This window comes from Endocarpon pusillum (assembly GCF_000464535.1).
Source record: "Endocarpon pusillum Z07020 unplaced genomic scaffold scaffold1818, whole genome shotgun sequence".
NCBI lineage: Eukaryota > Fungi > Ascomycota > Eurotiomycetes > Verrucariales > Verrucariaceae > Endocarpon > Endocarpon pusillum.
Window position 1 is genome coordinate 69,654 of NW_006916082.1, and position 20,821 is coordinate 90,474.

Sequence of the window (20,821 nt, forward strand, 5' to 3'; positions counted from 1 at the left end):
GGCTGTATTTTCCGGGGACCTAGTACGACATTGTATGCGTCGAAGTGGAGGCACCCTTTTCCACATCATGTTTGTCGCATGCCTCGGAATATCTTGAAGTCCCTACGGGACATAGTGAGTGGAAATGGAAGCTTGACGCACCATGACCATTTCCGCACAGCAACTGCCGCAGGGGGCAGAAAACTCTAGCAGTACTCATCATGATTCAGCACTCCCAAGTAAAGATATCTCGAGATATTCTCCGAACCGGTCTATTCCCCTACATTGTGGGACGAAAAGACGACGCCTGAATCACCCCCCACCCATGTCTGAGAGTCGTCAGACGAGCGCGTCAAAGTGGTTTGATACTGTCAATCAAAATGTCAAGCCCAGTATCCAAAGCAACTCTGACGTTGAACGTGAGCACATCCGAAGTCTTGAATGGAAATTGCTTCAATTGACATAGTACAGGTGAACCACCTTTCTACCTGAATCGGCATGACAGCGGTCATACGTCTGCTCAGATGAATACCGCGCCACTGTTCGGAAACGTCCAAACCCAGCTCGCAAAAGAGGACAGCGAGAACGAGGATCTACGCAGTGTGATCGATGACCTAACTATCGAAAACAAAAGATTGAGACAGATGTTGAGAGAGCGTCGTCAGCAGTACGATCCACAACTCGATCACGACAAGCTTTTTGAGGTTCGGACGTGCGGCCTTGCGCTGGAGAAAAAGCGCGAACTTCAGGCCATCTTGCAGAGGTTCGCAGCTACCATCACCGATGTATCCTTTGCATCTTCTAAAATGCCTCGGGACGAATCCGCGTATGAAAAGGCCTCTTCCGATGTTCCAGGGTGCTCAGCTAAGAAAGCTGCGTCCTACCCGCACACTGACTCAGCTTACGCTTCCATGTCAAATTCTGGTCTCACTTCAGTGGGACAGGCAGACAAAACGCAAGCAGAGATGCAACAGATTCGTGGAAGCAAGGACAAAACTGTCAAATCATATCTACAAGATATTCCTGATAGTTTGTTACCAAAACATCCACCAATAATGAGTGAGAAGTCGAAGATGCGGCTGGTCGTGAAGATGCTCGAGCAGCTGTTCACTGGCAAGCATGCAACCCCTGGCGAGCATAGTCAGCCATTGCAACAGCAAATGATTTCGGAGTCTGCAGCCAACGCAGATAGACATTGCTCTGAACTGCTCAAAAGGTACGTCCGGCCGGAGGGAGCCAGGGAAGCTCATATCCTCCCAATCGGGGCGAAGATGCTTCCCAAACAACCAAAGTCGAGCAGCTCGTGTCCGCCACCTCTTGGTTCGAGATCCGAGTCGGAGAAATCCTCTGATGAAAGATCAGCTTCAGATAACCGCTCGCCCGACCAACGCCCTACGAGGCCCCTCGATCTTGACATTCAACGCGCTCAGGTTGCCAAGGAGAACATAGACTATATCCGTCACCTAGGGCTGCCAACTCCAACACGTCAGCATGATTCGGACCATGATTATGATGGTTGGGTATATCTGAACCTTCTCATCAATATGGCTCAACTTCATACGGTAAACGTGACTCCGGCATTTGTCCGAAAGTCGATTGCTCTGTTGAGTACAAAATTCGAATTAAGTAAAGACGGCCGGAAGGTGAGGTGGAGAGGAGCTTGTTCGGGTATAGAGTCATTCGAAGACAGCGACAGTAGCGCAGAGGTGACCACCGGAAGCTCACCTCGGCTTGTCAAGTGCTCAATTACTGATATGGCGGCAAGCGAGAACTCTAATAACCTCCCGTCCACGGGCTCTTCGGGTGACCAGGCCAATGGGGCAAAGAGTAGCTTACCACGTGGGAAGCATCACTTTCCAAATTTTACTGCTCGTGGTACACAGCTACCTGATTTGACAGACGAGTCAAGACAGGAAGCCTCTTTTGACTACAAGCCAGTCTATCTCAAGGATCGTTGTATGACTCAAGAGGACAATAGGCTTTCTGATGATTCAAACGTTACTCCGTCGGCAAAGGGCCTTGATGAGTCAACAGGACGATATTTGAGCGCTGGGAGACATAGAGTCAGCCAAAAGTACTCGGGAAGAACCGATGAAGGTGGCCCTATCATCTATTATAGAAATCCCTCATTCTATTGCGACCTGAGCGGAGACAGGGAAGCGTATCAGAGGAAGGCGACATCAAATTTCCCGGCGTCAGGGCAGATTCTGGGAGTATCCGGAACGAACAGTCATTTGGAGAAAGACTATCAGAGGCGCAGTATGGCCCATGCCGAGGACGCTTTTGAGGGCCGACTAGATGACGACAGTCTGCCTTCACTTGACCTAGCACCATTGTCTGAAGTTGTTCACATGCAAAGCGACTTGTTAGAGTTATCGGCCTGTGGTATAGGTGGCGTCGTTCCGGACGATCATTTTGTTTTTCAAGTTCAACGCAGACGTCAATCAAAACCATCCCACACAACTGCACATTTGCCAGCGAACCTTTGCAGGGGTGGGTTAGAGCCAACTATTGAAGAAGAACTCCTGCCCGCTACACGTATCGACCTACCGGCGTCCAAACTTCCTCCACCATCGTACGTCATCATTTCATTATCATCCGGAAGCTCTGGTGGTATTGAGAGTGACGAATTACTTTCAAGCGAGCAGGATGCTAGCGAGATTGAGGTGTTTGAAGAAGCTCCTTCTGCTCGACCTTCCTTCCTAAAGCGACTTTCTACAGATACTTCAGGTCAACAATGCTTCTCAGACGAGTACGATGGTGAACTAGAGTCCTGTAACTCATCAAGAGTACACGACTCACCTGAGGACAAAGATTCTTACATGCACGTAGACGGGGGAAGTGAAGCCGAGCGTGGCGCCACACTTTGCAGACCACCTAGCGTTCTCAGCAGGAGTCTCATGGCGACAGTTGGTGCTGGTAGTGGCGCCAGCCTTGCGAGCAATCTTAGTACAGTGTCTAGCATGGGTTCAAGCTTAGGGGCCGGGCGAAGACAAGAATAGAGCGTTTGAGGTGGTCAAGGCAGACACAAAGAATAGCCAGGGATGATCGATGGTTGCATGGTAACGTGAGAATCACTGTCGTTACTCATACGGCACGGTTCAACCATAAAGGAATAGAGAACACGACCTATGATTTACGTACTGCTGTAGCCCTCACCCTTCCCCATTGCTCTATGAATCTAGACCTTATGGAACACACAAACATCTAGAGAAGCAAATTAGGGTAAAGAGTCCATCTCTGCCCATTGGACCATCACTTGCCGCACTCTGCATGACAGCCATCCACTTCACACAAAGTGGTACTACTACGTACGTACTCCGTACTCCGCACCATGATGAAATCGTCGATTCAATGTACTGCCAAGGCACTAACTAGTCCGCCTCACCGCCCCAGTGATCAGTACGCCCACTTAGTTCGTGGACTCTATCTTTCATCTTGCTGCTACCCCCTGAAGGAAAATCAATCGTGCACATTGTATCAACAAGGGAAACTGTCTGTTCTAGTTTCTAGGTACGGTCGATTCTGAAATGATATTAGTTGCTTAGAGGTGAGGTTACGATCACTAAGGACCTTGGACTTGACGTGCACTCAGCACTCTTACGGCGCCTGCGCTTGCTCCTCAGATACAACTATGCTATACAATGTCCTTCTTTTGAACGCCTAAAAGCGAGCCTTTCAAATCTCAGTGTATGCCAGCTTCGCTCAAATGCAACGAGAAACGCGGCGTGTGACTCTACCCAACAAAACCACCCATCCAAAAGACTTTTGAGCTCGCTCTATGATGCTGAAGCAGATCTTTAAATGGTGTATTTGAATCCCTCGAGGCCTTCAATCGGCTGCTGCAACGTTCCTCGGGCCAATTTCCTGTTCGCTCGTGTGAAAGCGAAAGTCGTCCCACCAAGGAGCACTAGAACCAGGAGCTGTAAGCCGGCAGTCGCCCAAAGGCCATTCAAGTACCTCGGAGCATCTACCTCCCGGAAAGCTGATGAAGCTATGATGCCACCGATGGCGCCAAAGCCCATTTGCAGTGCGGTGCCAACTGATCTCTTGGACTGGCAGCGGATGTTGTTCGACTGGTATGCCAGGACCGCTGGGATATTGCCCTGGCATCCAGCGCTTCCAAGGAAGATTCCAAGATATCGAATGGTATTGTGCTTGTGGTATGCGGTTATCATAAGCCCCGCGAAGCAGATGATTGCTTGTGCTGCAATCACAGGCGCACGCGTCCGGTATCTATCACCCAGCCATGCAAAGGAGAACGCACTGAAGACTGCGACAAATACTGGAGGCGCCGAGAGAAGGTTTGCAACACCTGCAGAGTAACCCATGCTCTATGACGTTGGTCAGCCCTGCCGCAAACCCAATGCTGAGACTTCAACTTACCCTGACGATGATGGGTGTGAAATATGCAAAAGCATATCTAGATCAAGGTTAGTCATGAAATCATGAAAGAATTTTTAGGTTTGGGGAATAGAAAGCTTACGCTGGCGTAACTGTCGACATAAACATGAGCGCACTAGATATTGTCAGCGATTGATCGAAGGCCCGCTATTCCCACGCAGACTGGGTGCACCTACAACGCCCATAGCTTTAGGTCGAGGAGGTGCTTTCCAAAAACTCTCCATGTCAGAGCATCAGGTACGGCATCTCCTCGATCTTCCTGTATCCGTCTTTCGATGAAGTCGGCGTCATTCTTGGTCAGAAAACCTTTCTTGTGAGCTTTGTCGGGGAAGTCGATGATGATGAACCATGCGGCAATGGCAATGACCTGAATGGCGAAGCCCTCAATAATCTATCTCTGGTTAGGTTTGTTTCGCATGTACGCCTGTTGTGGCTCACAAATATCCATTGCCAACCTCTCATACCACCAATGCCTTCCATCTTCATAAGGCCGAATGCCAGGACATTCGAAATTCCACCAACATTCACGGAGAACAGGTAGAATGCAGCTAGACTAAGTGAGTGTCAGCCTGTTTGTTATCTACGCCAATTCTCCTCTGCATACCGTTTTTGTACTTCATACCTCACATACCAGCAAGAAACTAGATATACACAGCCTGGAAAAAGGCCTTCACAAATCTCAGAACTGCCTAGCTGATCAAAAGACGGAGATGTTCTACCTGCTCCACAGAACCCAAGTATCGCGCGACATACTGCAAGTGCCTGGTAACTGGTGACGAAACCCTGGTAAGGTACACATCAGTACCCAGATGACTTGGGGTGCGAAGACCCTCCAGTATGAAGTATCCATACCTGACCCAGCATGACGGTACCCCAAGCGAAAGCAATGAAGGCTAGCCAATTTGCTGTTCCGACTTTGCAGAGAAGAATATTCGAGGGTAACTGATGTCAATATGTCAGCTATGTGGTTAAGGGAGGAATATAAGGCACATGCAGGCATACCCCGAAAAAGATGTGTGCTATAAAGAAGACGAGCAAAGCAGTGGTGTATCGCGACCCCACGTCCAGACGCAAATCTTCCTCCATGCCGGCAACTCGCGCGTTCGCGACCTTGGGGAGGTTTCAGCGCGGCAAATCCTTCCTCGGGGGGAAGCCATCTTACATTGACTCTGTCCACGAGCGATATGGCGTATAATGCACCCAGTATTGGCAACAACCTCATGTCTATTTTGCGAACCAGAAGTTTCTCCGAGGTGTGGTGTTTCTCGTTGATATAGGATTTAGGCCGCGGAAGAGCTAGTTCATCATGGACGACATCATGCTCGTACAAGTATATTTTATACATGTCGACGGTGCGGTCGATGTCTGTGAGCTGGCGACTGCGATGACACTTTCAAGGAGAGGCACCTATGTAACGCAGCGCAGCCAGCACTCGTTATCAACAACCACGCGTTTCACCCAGACGTTGGCTCTTCAGCTACTTCATCGTCTTACCCAATTTTAACGTCACTGACTATCATCACTACTCATCCGACTCTGCAGCCGTCGGTACCGTACATCAAGGTCACTTCGCGCCTGCACCCAAGCAAGGGGGCAGTGAGATGGCTTTTTGAAGGTCCTTGGTATCCACACGACTACCCTTTCCACCACACGCAATCACCACAAATGAAGACATTGGACCTGCTGAGTTTTGCCTATCCACACCACAGGATATCTGATGAGGGTGTACATCTGCAGATTCCTAGACATCTGTCTGAGAATTTGTTACGGATCCGTAAGAACGCCACTCTCCAGTTTTGGCATGGAAAAATGCATGTCAACCCCGGAAGGTTTTTGCACTAAGGTAATCGCTGTCATGCCGTTGCAGGGCGGCTTCAACTGTACTTGTGGAATCACTCGCGTGATCTGATTTGTGCGGCCCCAACGTTCCCAGTTCAGAGGCAGAATCCCTGAGACATTCGGTGCCTATTCTGATAGTTGATGACGCCAGATTAGGTGAATTACATGCAAAACAAATGCCTCTTCGAGTAGCTGCAATTCAAACTCGCATCTGTCTATCCGGGATGTGGGGAATTGGAAAGGCAAGTCATCAAGCACCAAATTTTTGGTGGCTTTCCCCAGAGTTTCAAAGTCCCGGAGGGGGCTTAGGGCTGGGGTGCAGCAACGGTTTCTCGGCTTTTTTGGTAAGGACTCTGGAGAATTTCCTTTCCCCAGACCCGGCCGGGGCCAGGAGAGGGGAAAAGAACTGACAGGTACGGGGTAGACTATAGTAGTTCGCACCTCCATGTGTAACAGATTTGTCGGCTCACCCTTGGTTTTGCTATATAAAATGGACTAAAGCTAATGCACAGTGACGATCAACCTTACTAGCCTTGTGGGATCTGCGCCCGCTAGAAGCATTCGAACGTCGTTCCAACCATTCCATGCATGCCGATGGTAAATCAAGGACAATAAGGGGAATGCTTTATCCCTTTCGGAAGGGGCCACAACGTATCCGGGTTGTGCACATTCGACGTATTGAAGTGGCTTGGCAACGGGCGATGTGGCTTGATTGCTGGTGGCTGTGTCGTGTGTAGACAGCAACTTCCTTTGAAGGCCGTGAGGCAGGACCTTCAACCACTGATGGCGTATCCGTACTGGGCCATTGTATTACAGATGGCCACAAGGTCAAACACCAATACCCTTGCTGTGACACGTAGCAGAGATGCGAATACGTCGATACGAACCTGGGCTGTGTGCAAGGCATCTTCGTCTTGTCAGGCTTTGTACACGCGTTAAGGTGGGGTCTTCCCCGATCTATTGCACTGAATGTGCACGATATATAAGATCAATGGCAAGAGCTGTTGAATTCATGTTCTCTGCTGTTCAGCAAGTCTATCAACTGAAGCATTTCGATTTCGATTTCGATTTCAATTTCAATTTCAACTTCATACCACCCAAGCTCTTGCTTAGTCATGGCTTCAATGACCCTGAAAGTGATGCTTGCGGGTTTGGCCTTATTTGCCCCTACTAATGCATACAGTCGACGTCGATGCGCCTTCGGCGACAGATGCTGGCCAGATGACTCCACGTGGCAAGCATTCAATGACTCGGTATCAGGCCACCTCATTCGCTCAGCCCCCTCTGCTGCAGTATGCCACCATGAACGCTACGATGCAGGGCTATGCGATACCGCCCAAAGAGAATGGAGGAACAGTCTTTGGAGAACGAATCAGACAGGAGCCTATTCTGCTATCTTGTGGGAACTAGGGCCCGACCAGTGTTTCATCAACACACCACGGGATGCTCCGTGCGATGCCGGATTGGGTACGGTCTTGTCCTCCTGCTTGATTACGGATTGCTAAAGCTTCTTGCAGTGCCTCACTACTCGGTTGCCGTGCAGGGTGTGGAAGATGTCCAAAAGGCTGTCAATTTTGCCCACGACAGAGACCTGTACCTCGTTGTCAAGAACACAGGTCACAGTCAGTAGGTTTGCTCCTGCAAGGCTGGCTGGCGTGCTTGACTAAACACTTCCAGCCTCGGCCGCTCCAGTGGCAGAGGATCCTTCTCCATTTGGACTCATAATCTCAAAGGAAAAGAATGGCATGAGTCATTCGTTCCAGAGGGAGCGCCTGGAGGAACACCAGGGGTGCATGCCGTGACATTGCAGGCAGGTGAACAGTGGCTAGGTAAGATCGAATCTCTGTCGCAGAAAACAGTTTCTCTAACTCAGTCTGGGTTTTGCAGATGTCTACAGAGCAGCCGCCGAACGAAACGTCATCGTCGTGGGAGGTCACGCAAGAACAGTAGGATCAGCTGGTGGTTATCTGACGGGTGGAGGGCATTCCCCTTTTGCCCACTTCTACGGACTGGCTGTGGACAGTAAGTATCTCTGACACTCGGAAGAATGTCAGCTTTGGTTTTGATCTGACAGATAGCAAGATTTGCTCGAGGTTGACCTGGTCACTGCCGATGGTAGCTACCAAACTATCAACGCTTACACAGATCCTGACTATTTCTATGCTCTGAGAGGCGGTGGTGGCAGTGCTTGGGGGGTAAGTACTCTCATCCGACAGGTTCTTCAAGGCAAAACTTACATGGCTATTTTTGCCTGCAGGTCATCACATCGGTCACATACAAAACGCATCCCAACCCGGCCCACATCCAGGTCGGTTTGATGCAATTCAATACCACAGACGAGTCCACACTCCGTACCGTATTCCACCAAGCTCTACAAGCCTTGCCTGCAGTCACCGACGCTGGTTTTACCGGATACGGGATAATGGGTAATGGTAGCTTTGCGGCGCTGTTCCTCCAGCCAAACGCTACTGAAGAAATCTTCAATACCACCTTCGCTCCTTTCTATGAACTCACTAGTCATGCGAACGTAAGTGCTCAGGTGGTAAGCATTCCATTTCCAACATGGATTGACTATTGCAACGCCTTCCTGATGGACCTGAACATCGCCACTAATGTCATCGACATTTCGAGGCTACTTACATCAGACGACCTTTTGGAACGCACCAACAAGCTCGTTGATGTAATCTTCGAGTTTGACGAATTCTCTGCTGGGTTCAATTTCAGTATGTTCTCCCCCTTCGCCCATAGGGTTATGTCAGGTAATGTTGATTTCGACATAGTTGGCAAAGTGAACTCAGCTGAACGCGACAACACGGCTGTGCATCCCACGTGGAAGGATAGTCGTGCACTTTTCAGTCTGGGCACTGACTGGGCTGACGACGCATCCGCAGAAGAGAAACTGAGAAAGAAACTACAGGCCGTCGAGATTAGCAAACGGCTGGGAGATATTGTTGGGCCTGATGGAGGGACTTATGTCAACGAAGCAAATCCGTAAGCCTCTGCATGATTGATACCTTGTGTGGGTCTGACTTGCTCCTCCAGGTATGAGCCTGACTGGCAGAACGTCTTCTGGGGTCCGAAATACGACCGCCTCTTGTCCATCAAAAAGCGCATCGATCCCACGAATCTTTTTGTTTGCAACAGATGTGTGGGTACGGATGTTTTGTTCAAGCCGTGACCAGCACTATGGACCTTCGGGCAGAGCTGCGCGTCTAGCCTTTTCTTCTCTTGGTTGTCTTGATCCAGCTACCTGCATTGGCAGAACTGAAGATATTTGGCCTTTTCCCTAAAACAATATTGTTTGGCTCCCGATTCAGGCAGCGACAGCTGTCAATTTTCTTACCATTTCGATCGCCCCTTTATTGGATTTCCAGACCAAGGAAAGGTGACTTGCCTGTCCTCAGCGGTACCGCTTGCAGATCACGGAACTGCCCTGCTCCTTGCTCTGGGCTGGCTGTGGGTTGAGGTACAGCGATATGAGCAATAGGCAGTACCATCAAACTGGCACTCAATATCTCTAAAGGTATTGAAGAATCTAAAACAAGTTTTTCTATCAGACTATTACAAGCGGTGGCTCTTCAAGACTCTTGCTGAATTAGGAAAGAATACATTCTTGGCAGGAATTTGACGTCCAAAGGGTTTTATCCTTCGATCTGCCCTCTTGCGCAAGATCTCCATCAGAGAACGAGCCAAACCCAACAGACTGTATGTTCTATACTATCCACGAAGAGTACAATGTCAATTACAATGCCAGGTACCTGCCGCTCTCTAATTGAAGCTGAGAACTATGCCGAAGCTTGGCGCGAACTCCCCGTATTTTCTTGGAGGGTGAGGGGAAGCCGGCTGAATCCTTTCCCATCATCCCAAAGACGAACTCGGAGCTCTCCAGGACATGGCCTTCGTACGATTTCTGTCGATGTCGCGGCCGCAAAGTCGGTTCCACCATCTTCGCTTTCCCCCCTAGTTTCTCTATACTCTCAAGCTTCTGCTGACTCGTCTGTCACCCCATGAACTGAATGCATGATATTTGATGGGCCTATCATCAATTGTCCACACTGTCCATCATGGTCTTACGAACACAGACATGCCAGCGGTTAGCAAGAAATTTGTCGAGAAAGCCATCAGATGTACGGCAAGAACCTCCTTCAACCGCGAGAAATGAAAATAAATGGTTGACACTTCTCACTTCCATCCAGGCACAAAATTTCCGTGTTCGAAATTTCTCCTCTACTCTTGGTCGAAATGAGATCAACAAAATCCTCCCGACTGCTGCCGAGGCAATCAGAGACATGAAGTCCAACGCCACACTCCTCGCTGGCGGATTTGGCCTATGTGGCGTGCCTGACACCCTCATCAATCAAGTACACTCCACACCCTCTATCACCGGTTTGACTGCCGTTTCGAATAATGCTGGTGTGGAGGGGGCTGGTCTAGGCCTCCTCCTAGCGAGCAAGCAAATAAAGAGGATGATCGCGAGCTATGTAGGTGAGAACAAGACATTGGAAAGGATGTATCTGAGCGGCGAATTGGAGATGGAGTTGACGCCGCAGGGAACACTGGCTGAGAGGTGTAGGGCAGGTGGTGCTGGCATTCCGGCTTTCTACACACCGGCAGCATTTGGCACCGTGGTACAGACAGGCGACCTACCACTGAGACACAACCCCGATGGAACCGTAGCACAGTACTCACAGCCCAGAGACGTCAAAGTCTTCGATGGGAAGAGCTATGTAATGGAAGAGTCGATTAAAGGGGACTATGCTTTTGTTAAAGCTTGGAAGGCTGACAAGCTTGGAAACTGTCAATTCAGATTCGCGGCTGCAAATTTTAATGGCGCGATGGGAAGGAACGCGAAGATGACGATTGTGGAAGCAGAGAACATTGTGGAGGTGGGTGAAATCGATCCTGCTGCGGTGCATCTGCCGGGTATCTATGTCAAAAGAGTCATTCAGAGCACAGCGAAGAAGAACATCGAAAAGTATACATTTGCGAAAGAGGAGGGCGCAGATATGTCTGCTCTCGGAAAAGGTGATACTGCCTCGAAGAGAGAAAGGATCGTCAAGAGGGCTGCTAAAGAGTTCCAAAACGGCATGTATGCAAATCTTGGTATTGGCATGCCCATGCTTGCACCATCCTTCGTCGATCCATTGGTGGAGGTGCAGCTTCAATCCGAGAACGGAATCCTCGGCCTCGGTCCGTACCCGAAGAAAGGCGAGGAGGATGCCGACCTCATCAACGCAGGCAAAGAGACGGTTACACTCCTGCCCGGCGCATCCTGCTTCGGTTCCGACGAATCTTTTGGGATGATCAGAGCCGGTAGAATCGAACTAACCATGCTTGGCGCGATGCAGGTGTCTGCCAGAGGGGATCTTGCAAACTGGATGTTGCCTGGTAAGATCAAGGGCTTTGGTGGTGCTATGGATCTTGTCAGCAATCCCTCAAAGACGAGAGTGGTTGTGACGATGGAGCACACGGATAAAAAGGGCCGACCGAAGATCTTGAAGCAATGCGAGTTTCCCTTGACCGGGAGAGCCTGTGTGTCAAGGATCATTACTGAATTGGTAGGTTTGGAGCAGACCCTGTTCGCAGCCGGACATCACCGCTGACCGCCTATCCTAGTGTGTCTTCGATGTTGACTTTACCAATGGTCTAACCCTCATTGAGCTCGCTGATGGTGTCACGGTTGACGAGGTTAAGGCCAAGACTGAGGCGCCGTTCAACGTCGCAGATGATGTCCAACCGATGTTATGAAACGGCCCCGCTTTACCGCTGATAGATCGATGAGCAACGAAGCATGGCGTTTGCTTTTGGGAGCATAGATGGCGAGGCTCAGCGCTTGGGCGTTGGTCTTGGGGAAAAGCATTCTACCACGATATTGATTGTTGACATATCATCCCCGAAGACCTTTGGTATAGACGATGATGTTCTGCGTACAGATATTGGAGTGCTTGACATTAGTACATAGAATTACTCCGTAATTTTGACGAATCTGGCAGCGCTTCTTACAGTAGTCCCACTGAATTCAACAAAATTGGTGCCTGGATGACGCGCAGCGGTCCGAACAAACCCCATACGTTCCTAGACCTTTTTCAGGCGCCATTAATCACCACTTCACGTATTCTCATCATGACATTCACAACAATCAACTCGGACAGTCTGGGAGTCGTCGCTGATCGGAAGAGGAAGGCAAGCGAAAGGCATGCTCAATTCGACCTCCGAAGACCAACGTCACTGACAAACACCCGTCTGAACTACATACCACCGTAAATAAAATATACCGCCACTCTGCACCTCTCCCACCTATCTGGCCTGCCCGTCTCGGAGACGACGAACTGGCTATGGCACACAACAGACTTGGTGGCAGCTCTAGGCTAGCTGCCAGACCTCACAATGTCGAGCAGATCACCAAAGCTGCGCAAACATACGAATACAGCGGTTTGGTCCCCTTGCGATATTGGCTACGGACAGCAGCGACCATGCTCAAGGAGGTGAGATGCCTTTCTCATTGCTTGATTCTCTGGACTGACAATGCTGGATAGGCGGAGATCTACGAGCGTGAAGGGGATGACGAACAAGCTTATTTGCTGTTATTCAGACATGCTCATCTTGTCCTCACCAATCTAGCTGTACATCCCGATGCCCCAGCCAGCGAGCTACTCAAAGAGGCGAAGAAAGACGTTCAACACAACTTGGAGAAGTTGGATAAGCTGAATCCCCGAATCAAGAAACGATACGAGAGGTTCCAAGAAATGCTCAGTGAGCGAGAGGCACGGAGACTGGCTCTTCTTGAAGCAGAACAGAGTGAGGTCGAAGGTGATGCCATTTCGTTTCAAGGAGCTCTGGAGTCGGACAACGTGCATCACCTGGAAGGTGGAGAGAACAGGGAGCTTGCCGTTCAGCTTGCTCGGCATGAGATGTCCCGGAGAGCTACAGAAAGAAAAGCCACCAGACAGGCCGGTATATCCCAAGGCGAGGAAAGAGTGGCGAGAGCTGGGAGAGCTGGTCGAGTGTGGGAGATTGCTGATAACCGGGAGCCGGACGATCTAAGCAGACGTCTTCAAGAAGTGAGGGCACAAGTTGAGCGGCCGGGACGAGAGGTCGGGCAGCCATCGCAGCGGAAGGACACCGATAAAACGTACGCATACCCACACATACCGCTCAACCATGCTATGCCAAAGCCAGAGCCAGTGATACCATTCAAGACAGTTCAAGCGCCTGACCTTCCACCAAAATCATCCCTTCGATCTAACATCTCTGCTCCACCCCTCCCAGAAAAGCTCTCTGCAGCAATCACAGACCATTCACCTCCATACGAACCATCCCCAATTGTCCCAGCCAAACACCAAAACCAACAACAAACCCACCCCTTAAAAGCAACCTACACCTTCAAACCCTCCGCCTACCTCGAAAACGGCAATCCCCTCCGAACCCTCTTCCTCCCACCCACCCTACGCTATTCCTTCCTCGCCCTCGCTCGCGCAAACACGGAACGCAACCTCGAAACGTGCGCCTTCCTGGCCGGCACCCTGCTCTCCAACGCGCTCTTCGTGTCGAAACTCATCTTCCCGCGACAGACGGCCACGAGCGACACGTGCGAGATGACGCACGAATCCGACCTGTTCGACTACATCGACAGCTTCGAAGACCTGATGATCCTGGGCTGGATCCACACCCATCCGCGCCAGACCTGCTTCATGAGCAGCCGCGACCTCCACACCCACGCCGGATACCAGATGATGCTGCCGGAGAGCGTGGCGGTCGTGTGTGCGCCGAGCCAGAGACCGAGCCGGCCGAGCGCTTCCGGAGCCATCGGGGGGTTTGGGCATCATCATCATCCTCATCATCATCATCATCATCATCATCATCATCATGATGACGACGGTGACAGGGCAGGCGATTGGGGCGTCTTTCGCCTCACCGACCCGCCTGGAAAGGGCGTCATTCTGGCGTGTGAGAAACCGGGCGTGTTCCATCCGCACGATTGCGCGAATATCTATACCGATGCCTTGAGGCCCGGCCATGTGGTTGAGGCGAGCGGGTTGGAGTTTGAGGTGGTCGATTTGAGGTGAGAGTGTATAGCAGTCCGGGCTGGCTTGCCCTTTGATTCGTTCTCCCAAGTGGAAGCCGGGGAGGGGAAAATGTTGCTGGTTTGGGTTTGGGTTTGGGTTTGGGTTTGAGCCTTGTCACTGGCCTGGGACTGGAGGATGGGAAGTCATGCTGGTAAGGGAGATAACGGAGGTGATGATGTGCAGCCATACCCAACCGCCAGGCCGATGTGATTGTGTGGTGTTATCCCTAAGCTGTGGCTGTGGCTGTGGTGGTAATGCTATCGCTGTCTGGCTCTTCCTTGAAAATATCCCCCAGTTGTAGTGCGCAGTGCACCACCACTACTACAAGAACGACTCGATAGCAGAAGCCTGACCTATTCACCTGCCAGGGTGCTGGATCCGAGTGTTAAAGTTTGGGAAGGGGGCCAGCGTGGAGGGTGGAGGCTGTGCTACGTCATCTCAGCTACTCACTACTGTATCAGCGCTGGCTGGCGTGCCAAACAAGGATGTTCAGCTCTACTAACTACTGTACCTACGTAGAGGAGGCGATTTGGCCTAAGGGGAAGGGAAAGGGGAGGGGGGGAGATCTTCAGCAAGCACCATGGTTGGCAGGCACGTATCTCTGCATGCATATTCGTTATGATGCTTTTTACAGTCTGATCTGCCCTGGTGGTGATGAGTCATGCAGTCAAGAACTGCTAGCTTCTGTATCCCTATTGGGCATATCGATACAGCAGCCCCTTTCTATATCGGGTCGCCGCCTGAGTAACCGCCTTCCCTCTCTTTCTGCCTTCATCCCTCCCGCCCGTCCGTCTATGCAGGGTATATTTTACCGTACCCATCCATCCACCCTTCCGTCCGTCCGTCCGTCCGTCCACCGTCCATCCACGCCTCAAGGCAATTTCTGCCCTGCCGTACAGCCTTGGCCGGTAAACAGCGCACCAAAAGTAGTAAGCGCCCGATTTCAGTTTCAAATCCCGATACCATGAAATCCTTTTTGCCGATATCACTTCAACACACGCGTCGCCTTCAGTATGTCTTCCAAGGACCAGCCTGGCCCGCCCGGCACGACTTCTCTCCACGCATCGTCCGTGACTGTGTCTTCCGGTGGGAGGAGGCTCCAGTTGGGGCTTGGGGTTGATTTGAGCCATTTGAAGTCGTCGATTTGGGACCAGAGATCTGCTGGCGATGCTGGTTTCGATGGCGCGGCTACGTCGGAGGTGGGGTTGGGAGCGGTGTTTGTGGTGTCTTTGAGGGGTTCGTTGGGTGGTGGAGTGGCAGAGGGAATGCGCTGTTTATATAGTTCAGTCGAGACATATTTTCACATGGAATCGATGCTGAGAGGGGGAAAAGGGGGGAATAATGCTCACGTATGTGTCAGGTAGCTGAGCAAAACCTATACCAGAACAGTCTTCGATGATAGGTCGGCTGGAACATGAAAGATACACATCCACATTCTTGCACTCGTGCATGCGAAATTGTCTGCACGTGACCACCATGACGCTATCCTCTACCCCGGTGATATGTGCTGGACCGCTCACGATTCCGCAGACCAGAAGGGACCCCTTGACGTTCTTGACTGTGAGCCCGGCAAAAGGGGCACCGTCTTGGGGGGAAAGAACGGAGATGTCGACTGCGCATGATTTGAGCGAGGTGAGAGAGCATGGTTTCGAGGCATGAGATGCAGAAGACGGGAGGATGATATGAGCATTGGATTCGTGGGTTATCGAGACAGTTGACGAGGTACTGAAGGTAGGACGACGTATAGCTGCTGATCGTGGCCCAGGGCTTGCTTTTTCTTTCATCTCGTTTTCCCACGCGTCTTTCGAGCTCTGATCCACTGCGGTGGGAGGCGGGACGGGTGGTTGAGCAGGGGAAGAGCTTCTTTCTGGCGTCTGCAGGTAGTTCGGTGAGTTCACAAAGGATGACTCGGTAGACGGGGTTTGATATCCAAGTAGGTTTTGACGTTTTTGAGCCGCCAGCTCTACCACATCGGATAGGGAGACGGCGGAGGGATTCTTGCGCGCGGTCTTAAAGGTGAAGGTAGTGCGAGGACCAAAGCTAGCACGGGTCTCATCGAGTTTCTCGCGGAGGCCTTTGATTGCCTGGGCATACCGGTTTGATCAGTGATGGGGCCTTGCGAGGTGTCATTACGACGTGCTAGGGTGTTTGATACCTCTCCATATGTCTTTTGATCGTAGGCTGGCAGGTAGCCTGAGGCGTCGTTGACCTCACTTCCCAATCTGGCTATGCCTGCCACGAGATGGTCGATTGCGTCTCCTCGTTCACCACCAGTTACTGCCATATTACCAAGTCGGCCCATCTGTTCTTGTAGATCTGACACAAACATAGTTAGATGGGCTGCATATTATCACAGAGATCTTGACGAACCGGTGATTTCTTGTTGAAAGTAGCGGAAGAAGCGTTCTTTTTGTGGAATATCACTGGCCCTCCTCGCAGTGGAGGTAGTAGCTTCGGCCATTGTGTACAAGCTACAGTGGTGACAACTGGAGAGAAGAGAAGGTTTGCAACTTGAAAGCCGGATGATGTTCTGGTCTTTGTGGGAAAGGAAGGGACAGGAAGGCAAGGGAAGGGAAGGGAAGGGAATGAAATATCAAGTGGGACGAATGAATGGCAGGTCTGTCGCTGCTCATATCTCCACTCGGCGGACAACAGCCTGATGGATCTAGCCCGGATCTGCCCCGTATCTGCCCCGGCATGCGGAGAATGCCTGCTAGCCTCTGGGCACTTTCAATCAGGGTCCTCCCGTCCCCCGGTCTTCCAGCCCCCCGGCCCAGTTAAAGCCACGAATTCTAAGAGCCCCATCTCAACAAGTCAAGACCACCTTCCTAGTTACTTTATACTTTACTACGTGGAAGGCATCAGTATTCGTAGCATGGCGCTAGTATTCGTCACTCCGAACGCTCTGGATACAGATAGCCCTGTCAATCTTGTACAGTCATCCCTGTTATGTTGGGCAATCAAACAATCAGACTAGTCCCAATTGGACTATTCTGGACACTCTATCCTAACTACAGTAAGAGTCCACGTGACGTAAATTGACATTAAGTTTCTAGCGCTGTGCTACGAATACTTACTACGTATGCCTTCCCCCCTAGTCTTTCAAGCTGGTGGTGGGTACTTGTATATGGCTACGCTTTGCAGGTCTGCCTATTAGCATATCTGGAGTTTAGTCGGGGCATGGAAAGTCGTCTCCCTTGAGGCTCTGCAAGACGACGCTACGTTTCCTCATTCACACCAAGATGAGCTTGGAGAGGCTGTGCTAAATGTAAGCTGCTTCACGGTCCTTTTGGTCCATCGATTGATCCGTCGTCAAATGATGGCGATAAATGGTGAGGAGCCGTAACTCCACCCCTAGCGAGGCATACATGTCCAGTGTCCTGCGCGCGGTTTGAAACCCTTCCGTCATTAACAGGACATGTCGCACCCATGGCCTAATGTTGGCATTTGCAAGTGACCCTATGTGCCATGCCCTCTTTGGTAACTACCCAATCGGTTGGAAAAGTGAGAGTTCATTGCCATCATCAATACAATTTTTTCAAAATTGGCATCCGCCACCACAACCACAGCCTTTTCCGAATTTAAGGGGTGAAGTACATTGATGCGGGTGCCGAGTCCCAAGCAACAACCACAGAATACATTAATAGTCAGTAACGGCGCCGCTCGGCTCTTAAACTAGAGCAGCATTGTCGTGGAGCTCCTTCCGGAGCACCCTAGGAGAGCTTGGATTGAAGATGCAGTTGTCAGGATTGGGAGTATTGTGGAATGTAAACAGCAGGAAATTCAAAAGGGAGGCGACATGTTTTCCACGATGCATAGCCTAGACATTGGTGATAGTGTAGTGACAAGATAGCTTTGATAATAGGAGACGCACTTTTGGAAGGACATACGGATGTGGGCATTTGCCATAGGCGGCAGAGGCGCTGGTCTTAAGTATGTAGTCTAGTGATTTCGGGGTTGTATACGACGAATGCGCAACAGAGAAGGAAGGACAGCGGTGTTGAGGAGGACGATTCTACAGGTCGATTCTACAGGTCGATGCCGTGTCTGGTTAATGGAAGAGAATATGTAGCCACGTTGAAGCTTTTCACGGCAATATTTTTGTAATTGTGCCCCATTCGCTTGGTGATAAGGTGGCTAAGATGGCGAAGATGGCAAATTGACAAAATGACGAGAAGAGATCTGTCTCATTACTGGCTTGCAGACATCTTATGTGAAAGCACTCAAGCCGATCTGAGGGCCCATTCTAGCCACCTTCTTCGGAATAGCAGGTTCTGCGAATAATATACCATAGCGGGAGCTTCTGTAAGGTTAGACAGCTAACGCTATATGATGGATACAAAGAGTGAGGTAAAGATTGGGAAGATGGCTTGCCACAAGTGAGGAGAGAAAGTTAGGAATCGCGTCGCCATGCCCAGCCAAAATTTGTAGCGTGGATGACATTTGACACCGCAGTGTCTTGATGAGAACGCTATCAACATCGTCTCAATCCCCATTAGCTGGTGTGCAGGTCTGGCACCCTAAAAGTTCTGAATTTCTGCCATCTTGCATGCCACCCTCAGCCGGGCGAGTGGGCAAGTCTGCATCTTCTGTCGCAAAGCAACTGCGCAAGTCACTATCAAGCATCTTAGATGTTCGTCAAGAGAAAACCAGAATCAATATTATCAGCCCCTCACTCTGTGGTAACGAAATGACAGGATCCTTCACCTGTTGCCTGCAACTAACTGGGTCTCATAGAGGATGCGATTCGAAGGCTTAGGCCATCTCTGCCGGCGGCCAGACCCCTCGATATCATCGACATTAATCCAGGAGTCTGCCTTTGGTCCTCCAGAATACACCTTGCCCTGAAACCACGTTGTCACATTCTTGTCGAACCCGACAAAGATGCCTACAAGGACTATGTTGATCCACTCCTACAACAGCCAGGCTCCAGATATCGACATGTACCAGTGCTATCAGACCTCTTTGGGACCAATCTTCTTCCAGACCAGACACCCGTGACTTCAGCCGACCATGACAAAGGAAAAACGAACGATTCTCTTCTGATCCTGGCAAACCTGACAAGTGGGAAAGCATTCAAATCAAGATCTGATGGTCCACCTAGTGCCAGCATGATACCCCAGTACATAGGTGGGATACTGAATCAGGAGAATTCTATTCATCATTACGGCTTGGTGAGAATGCTTGCCTGGCTACCCGATGATGAAAAGGCTTCGTATCTACCGAGGACAATCACGGAGCGAAAGAAGTACTCTGTGAGACTAGATCTGGTGACTCGACTCAGCGAGATCGCCGGAGCTGCTCCTGATGATGTCCCTTCCTCTCAAGCACGGCGACAGCACGACTTGACTCTCCAAGGCTTGCAGCTTGTTGCTCAGCGAGCGAAGGCATCCGGCGTTTGGCACCCTGATAGTCGTCGGCCTCCAGCACCTACCCCTACTTGGTATGAAATCCCTCTGGTGTCCGATGCACTTGATCAACTGCGTGAACTGCCACACAAATTCCCATGGCAGAAAGAGTTGTTGACTGTTCATGACACGTGGCGGAGGCCCCTGCCAAAGGTCAATAAACATGCCTCGGAAGCAAGCAGACCAATAGGCAGACCACCAAGCGACGAGCCCGAGAGTTTGCGGTTGCTTCGAACCAAATTTCTGACTGTTCGGAAGACCAAGGCCGTTGCACAGCAGTGGGCCGACCGGCAGATCGAACTTGACAGGAGCCGAATCGATGCGCATAGAGCACGCCAATCACCAGCAGTACTTGCGGCCACGGAGAAAGATATACAACAAAAAGAAGCCACCTTATGGGCTGAGATGGCTAAAGGAAGGAAAGATTTGGCTCTAGTGGCGAAGAGATATGTCGACGACCGTCGTGGTTTCGAACAGCAACCTCCTCTCCTGCAGTGGGACCGCCGAACGGCAGAGCCTCTACTGGTAAAAGACGAGGAGTTCTACCCATCCCAAAAACTGGCGCTTCTCGATTTTCAGCCCGTGCCTGACGTGCTTGAGAGATTGAATGATTTCGACAAGCGAACATGCTTTGACTACTTGTGCAATATCCTCTTCCGCAACCTTGCTCAACCTGTGCATGCCCATTTGGAAGCAATTGCACAGGGAGGTCTGGATGAGTTCGTCGAAAGGGTTCCTGATCTCACCAATCCACTGAAGGGCGGTCATCCCAATCTCCATGACCTACGCGTTCGCACGCTCCCAACAGGACTTCTCGTGCAGCTGGCGCTTGCCTTGGAGACATGGCCATTTCGATTGCAAACCCACGAGATGATCATGCACACTAGTCGGAGATTTGCACAACGTGCTGCTTGAGGTTGAGCGAGGCTGCTCACTACAAAACTTCCAAGATATCCTCCATCTCACGACATCAGTAATTCAATCATCAAACTAGAGGTGCTCACCACATGAACCGTCTCTACATTTCGCTCGCCCTTACAAAGCGCAGTGGATACCTCTCCACAGCGACAGTCTAATCGTCGTACCCATCACCAGTCCGTCTGCTCATCAACTATAATTATCATC

At 50.7% G+C, this 20,821-nt stretch overlaps 6 protein-coding genes across 6 annotated transcripts; 4 read left to right on the top strand and 2 right to left on the bottom strand.

The window, feature by feature from the left end:
- Positions 1–304: 304 nt before the first annotated feature.
- EPUS_03094 (uncharacterized protein) lies at positions 305–2,981 on the top strand (the record flags this gene model as incomplete). Its single annotated transcript, XM_007802844.1, has 2 exons — positions 305–398; positions 451–2,981. The coding sequence occupies 2 exons, from the start codon at positions 305–307 to the stop codon at positions 2,979–2,981; spliced, it is 2,625 nt and encodes an 874-aa protein (XP_007801035.1).
- A 798-nt stretch (positions 2,982–3,779) lies between these two features.
- Positions 3,780–5,728, bottom strand: EPUS_03095 (uncharacterized protein; the record flags this gene model as incomplete). The annotated part of the gene is made up of 9 exons (XM_007802845.1): positions 3,780–4,313; positions 4,366–4,402; positions 4,466–4,498; positions 4,560–4,774; positions 4,822–4,936; positions 4,988–5,166; positions 5,236–5,325; positions 5,386–5,493; positions 5,546–5,728. 9 exons carry the CDS (start codon positions 5,726–5,728, stop codon positions 3,780–3,782), a joined length of 1,494 nt encoding a protein of 497 aa, XP_007801036.1.
- Positions 5,729–7,213: 1,485 nt separating this feature from the next.
- On the top strand, positions 7,214–9,400 carry EPUS_03096 (uncharacterized protein; the record flags this gene model as incomplete). The annotated part of the gene is made up of 9 exons (XM_007802846.1): positions 7,214–7,358; positions 7,406–7,621; positions 7,740–7,848; positions 7,900–8,051; positions 8,110–8,244; positions 8,305–8,417; positions 8,480–8,945; positions 9,003–9,213; positions 9,265–9,400. 9 exons carry the CDS (start codon positions 7,214–7,216, stop codon positions 9,398–9,400), a joined length of 1,683 nt encoding a protein of 560 aa, XP_007801037.1.
- An 886-nt stretch (positions 9,401–10,286) lies between these two features.
- EPUS_03097 (uncharacterized protein) lies at positions 10,287–14,288 on the top strand (the record flags this gene model as incomplete). The annotated part of the gene is made up of 6 exons (XM_007802847.1): positions 10,287–11,780; positions 11,839–11,952; positions 12,005–12,128; positions 12,185–12,446; positions 12,572–12,707; positions 12,759–14,288. The coding sequence occupies 6 exons, from the start codon at positions 10,287–10,289 to the stop codon at positions 14,286–14,288; spliced, it is 3,660 nt and encodes a 1,219-aa protein (XP_007801038.1).
- A 985-nt stretch (positions 14,289–15,273) lies between these two features.
- EPUS_03098 (uncharacterized protein) lies at positions 15,274–16,749 on the bottom strand (the record flags this gene model as incomplete). Its single annotated transcript, XM_007802848.1, has 4 exons — positions 15,274–15,558; positions 15,638–16,372; positions 16,444–16,604; positions 16,659–16,749. 4 exons carry the CDS (start codon positions 16,747–16,749, stop codon positions 15,274–15,276), a joined length of 1,272 nt encoding a protein of 423 aa, XP_007801039.1.
- Positions 16,750–18,837: 2,088 nt separating this feature from the next.
- Positions 18,838–20,611, top strand: EPUS_03099 (uncharacterized protein; the record flags this gene model as incomplete). Its single annotated transcript, XM_007802849.1, has 2 exons — positions 18,838–18,970; positions 19,026–20,611. The coding sequence occupies 2 exons, from the start codon at positions 18,838–18,840 to the stop codon at positions 20,609–20,611; spliced, it is 1,719 nt and encodes a 572-aa protein (XP_007801040.1).
- Positions 20,612–20,821: the final 210 nt, after the last annotated feature.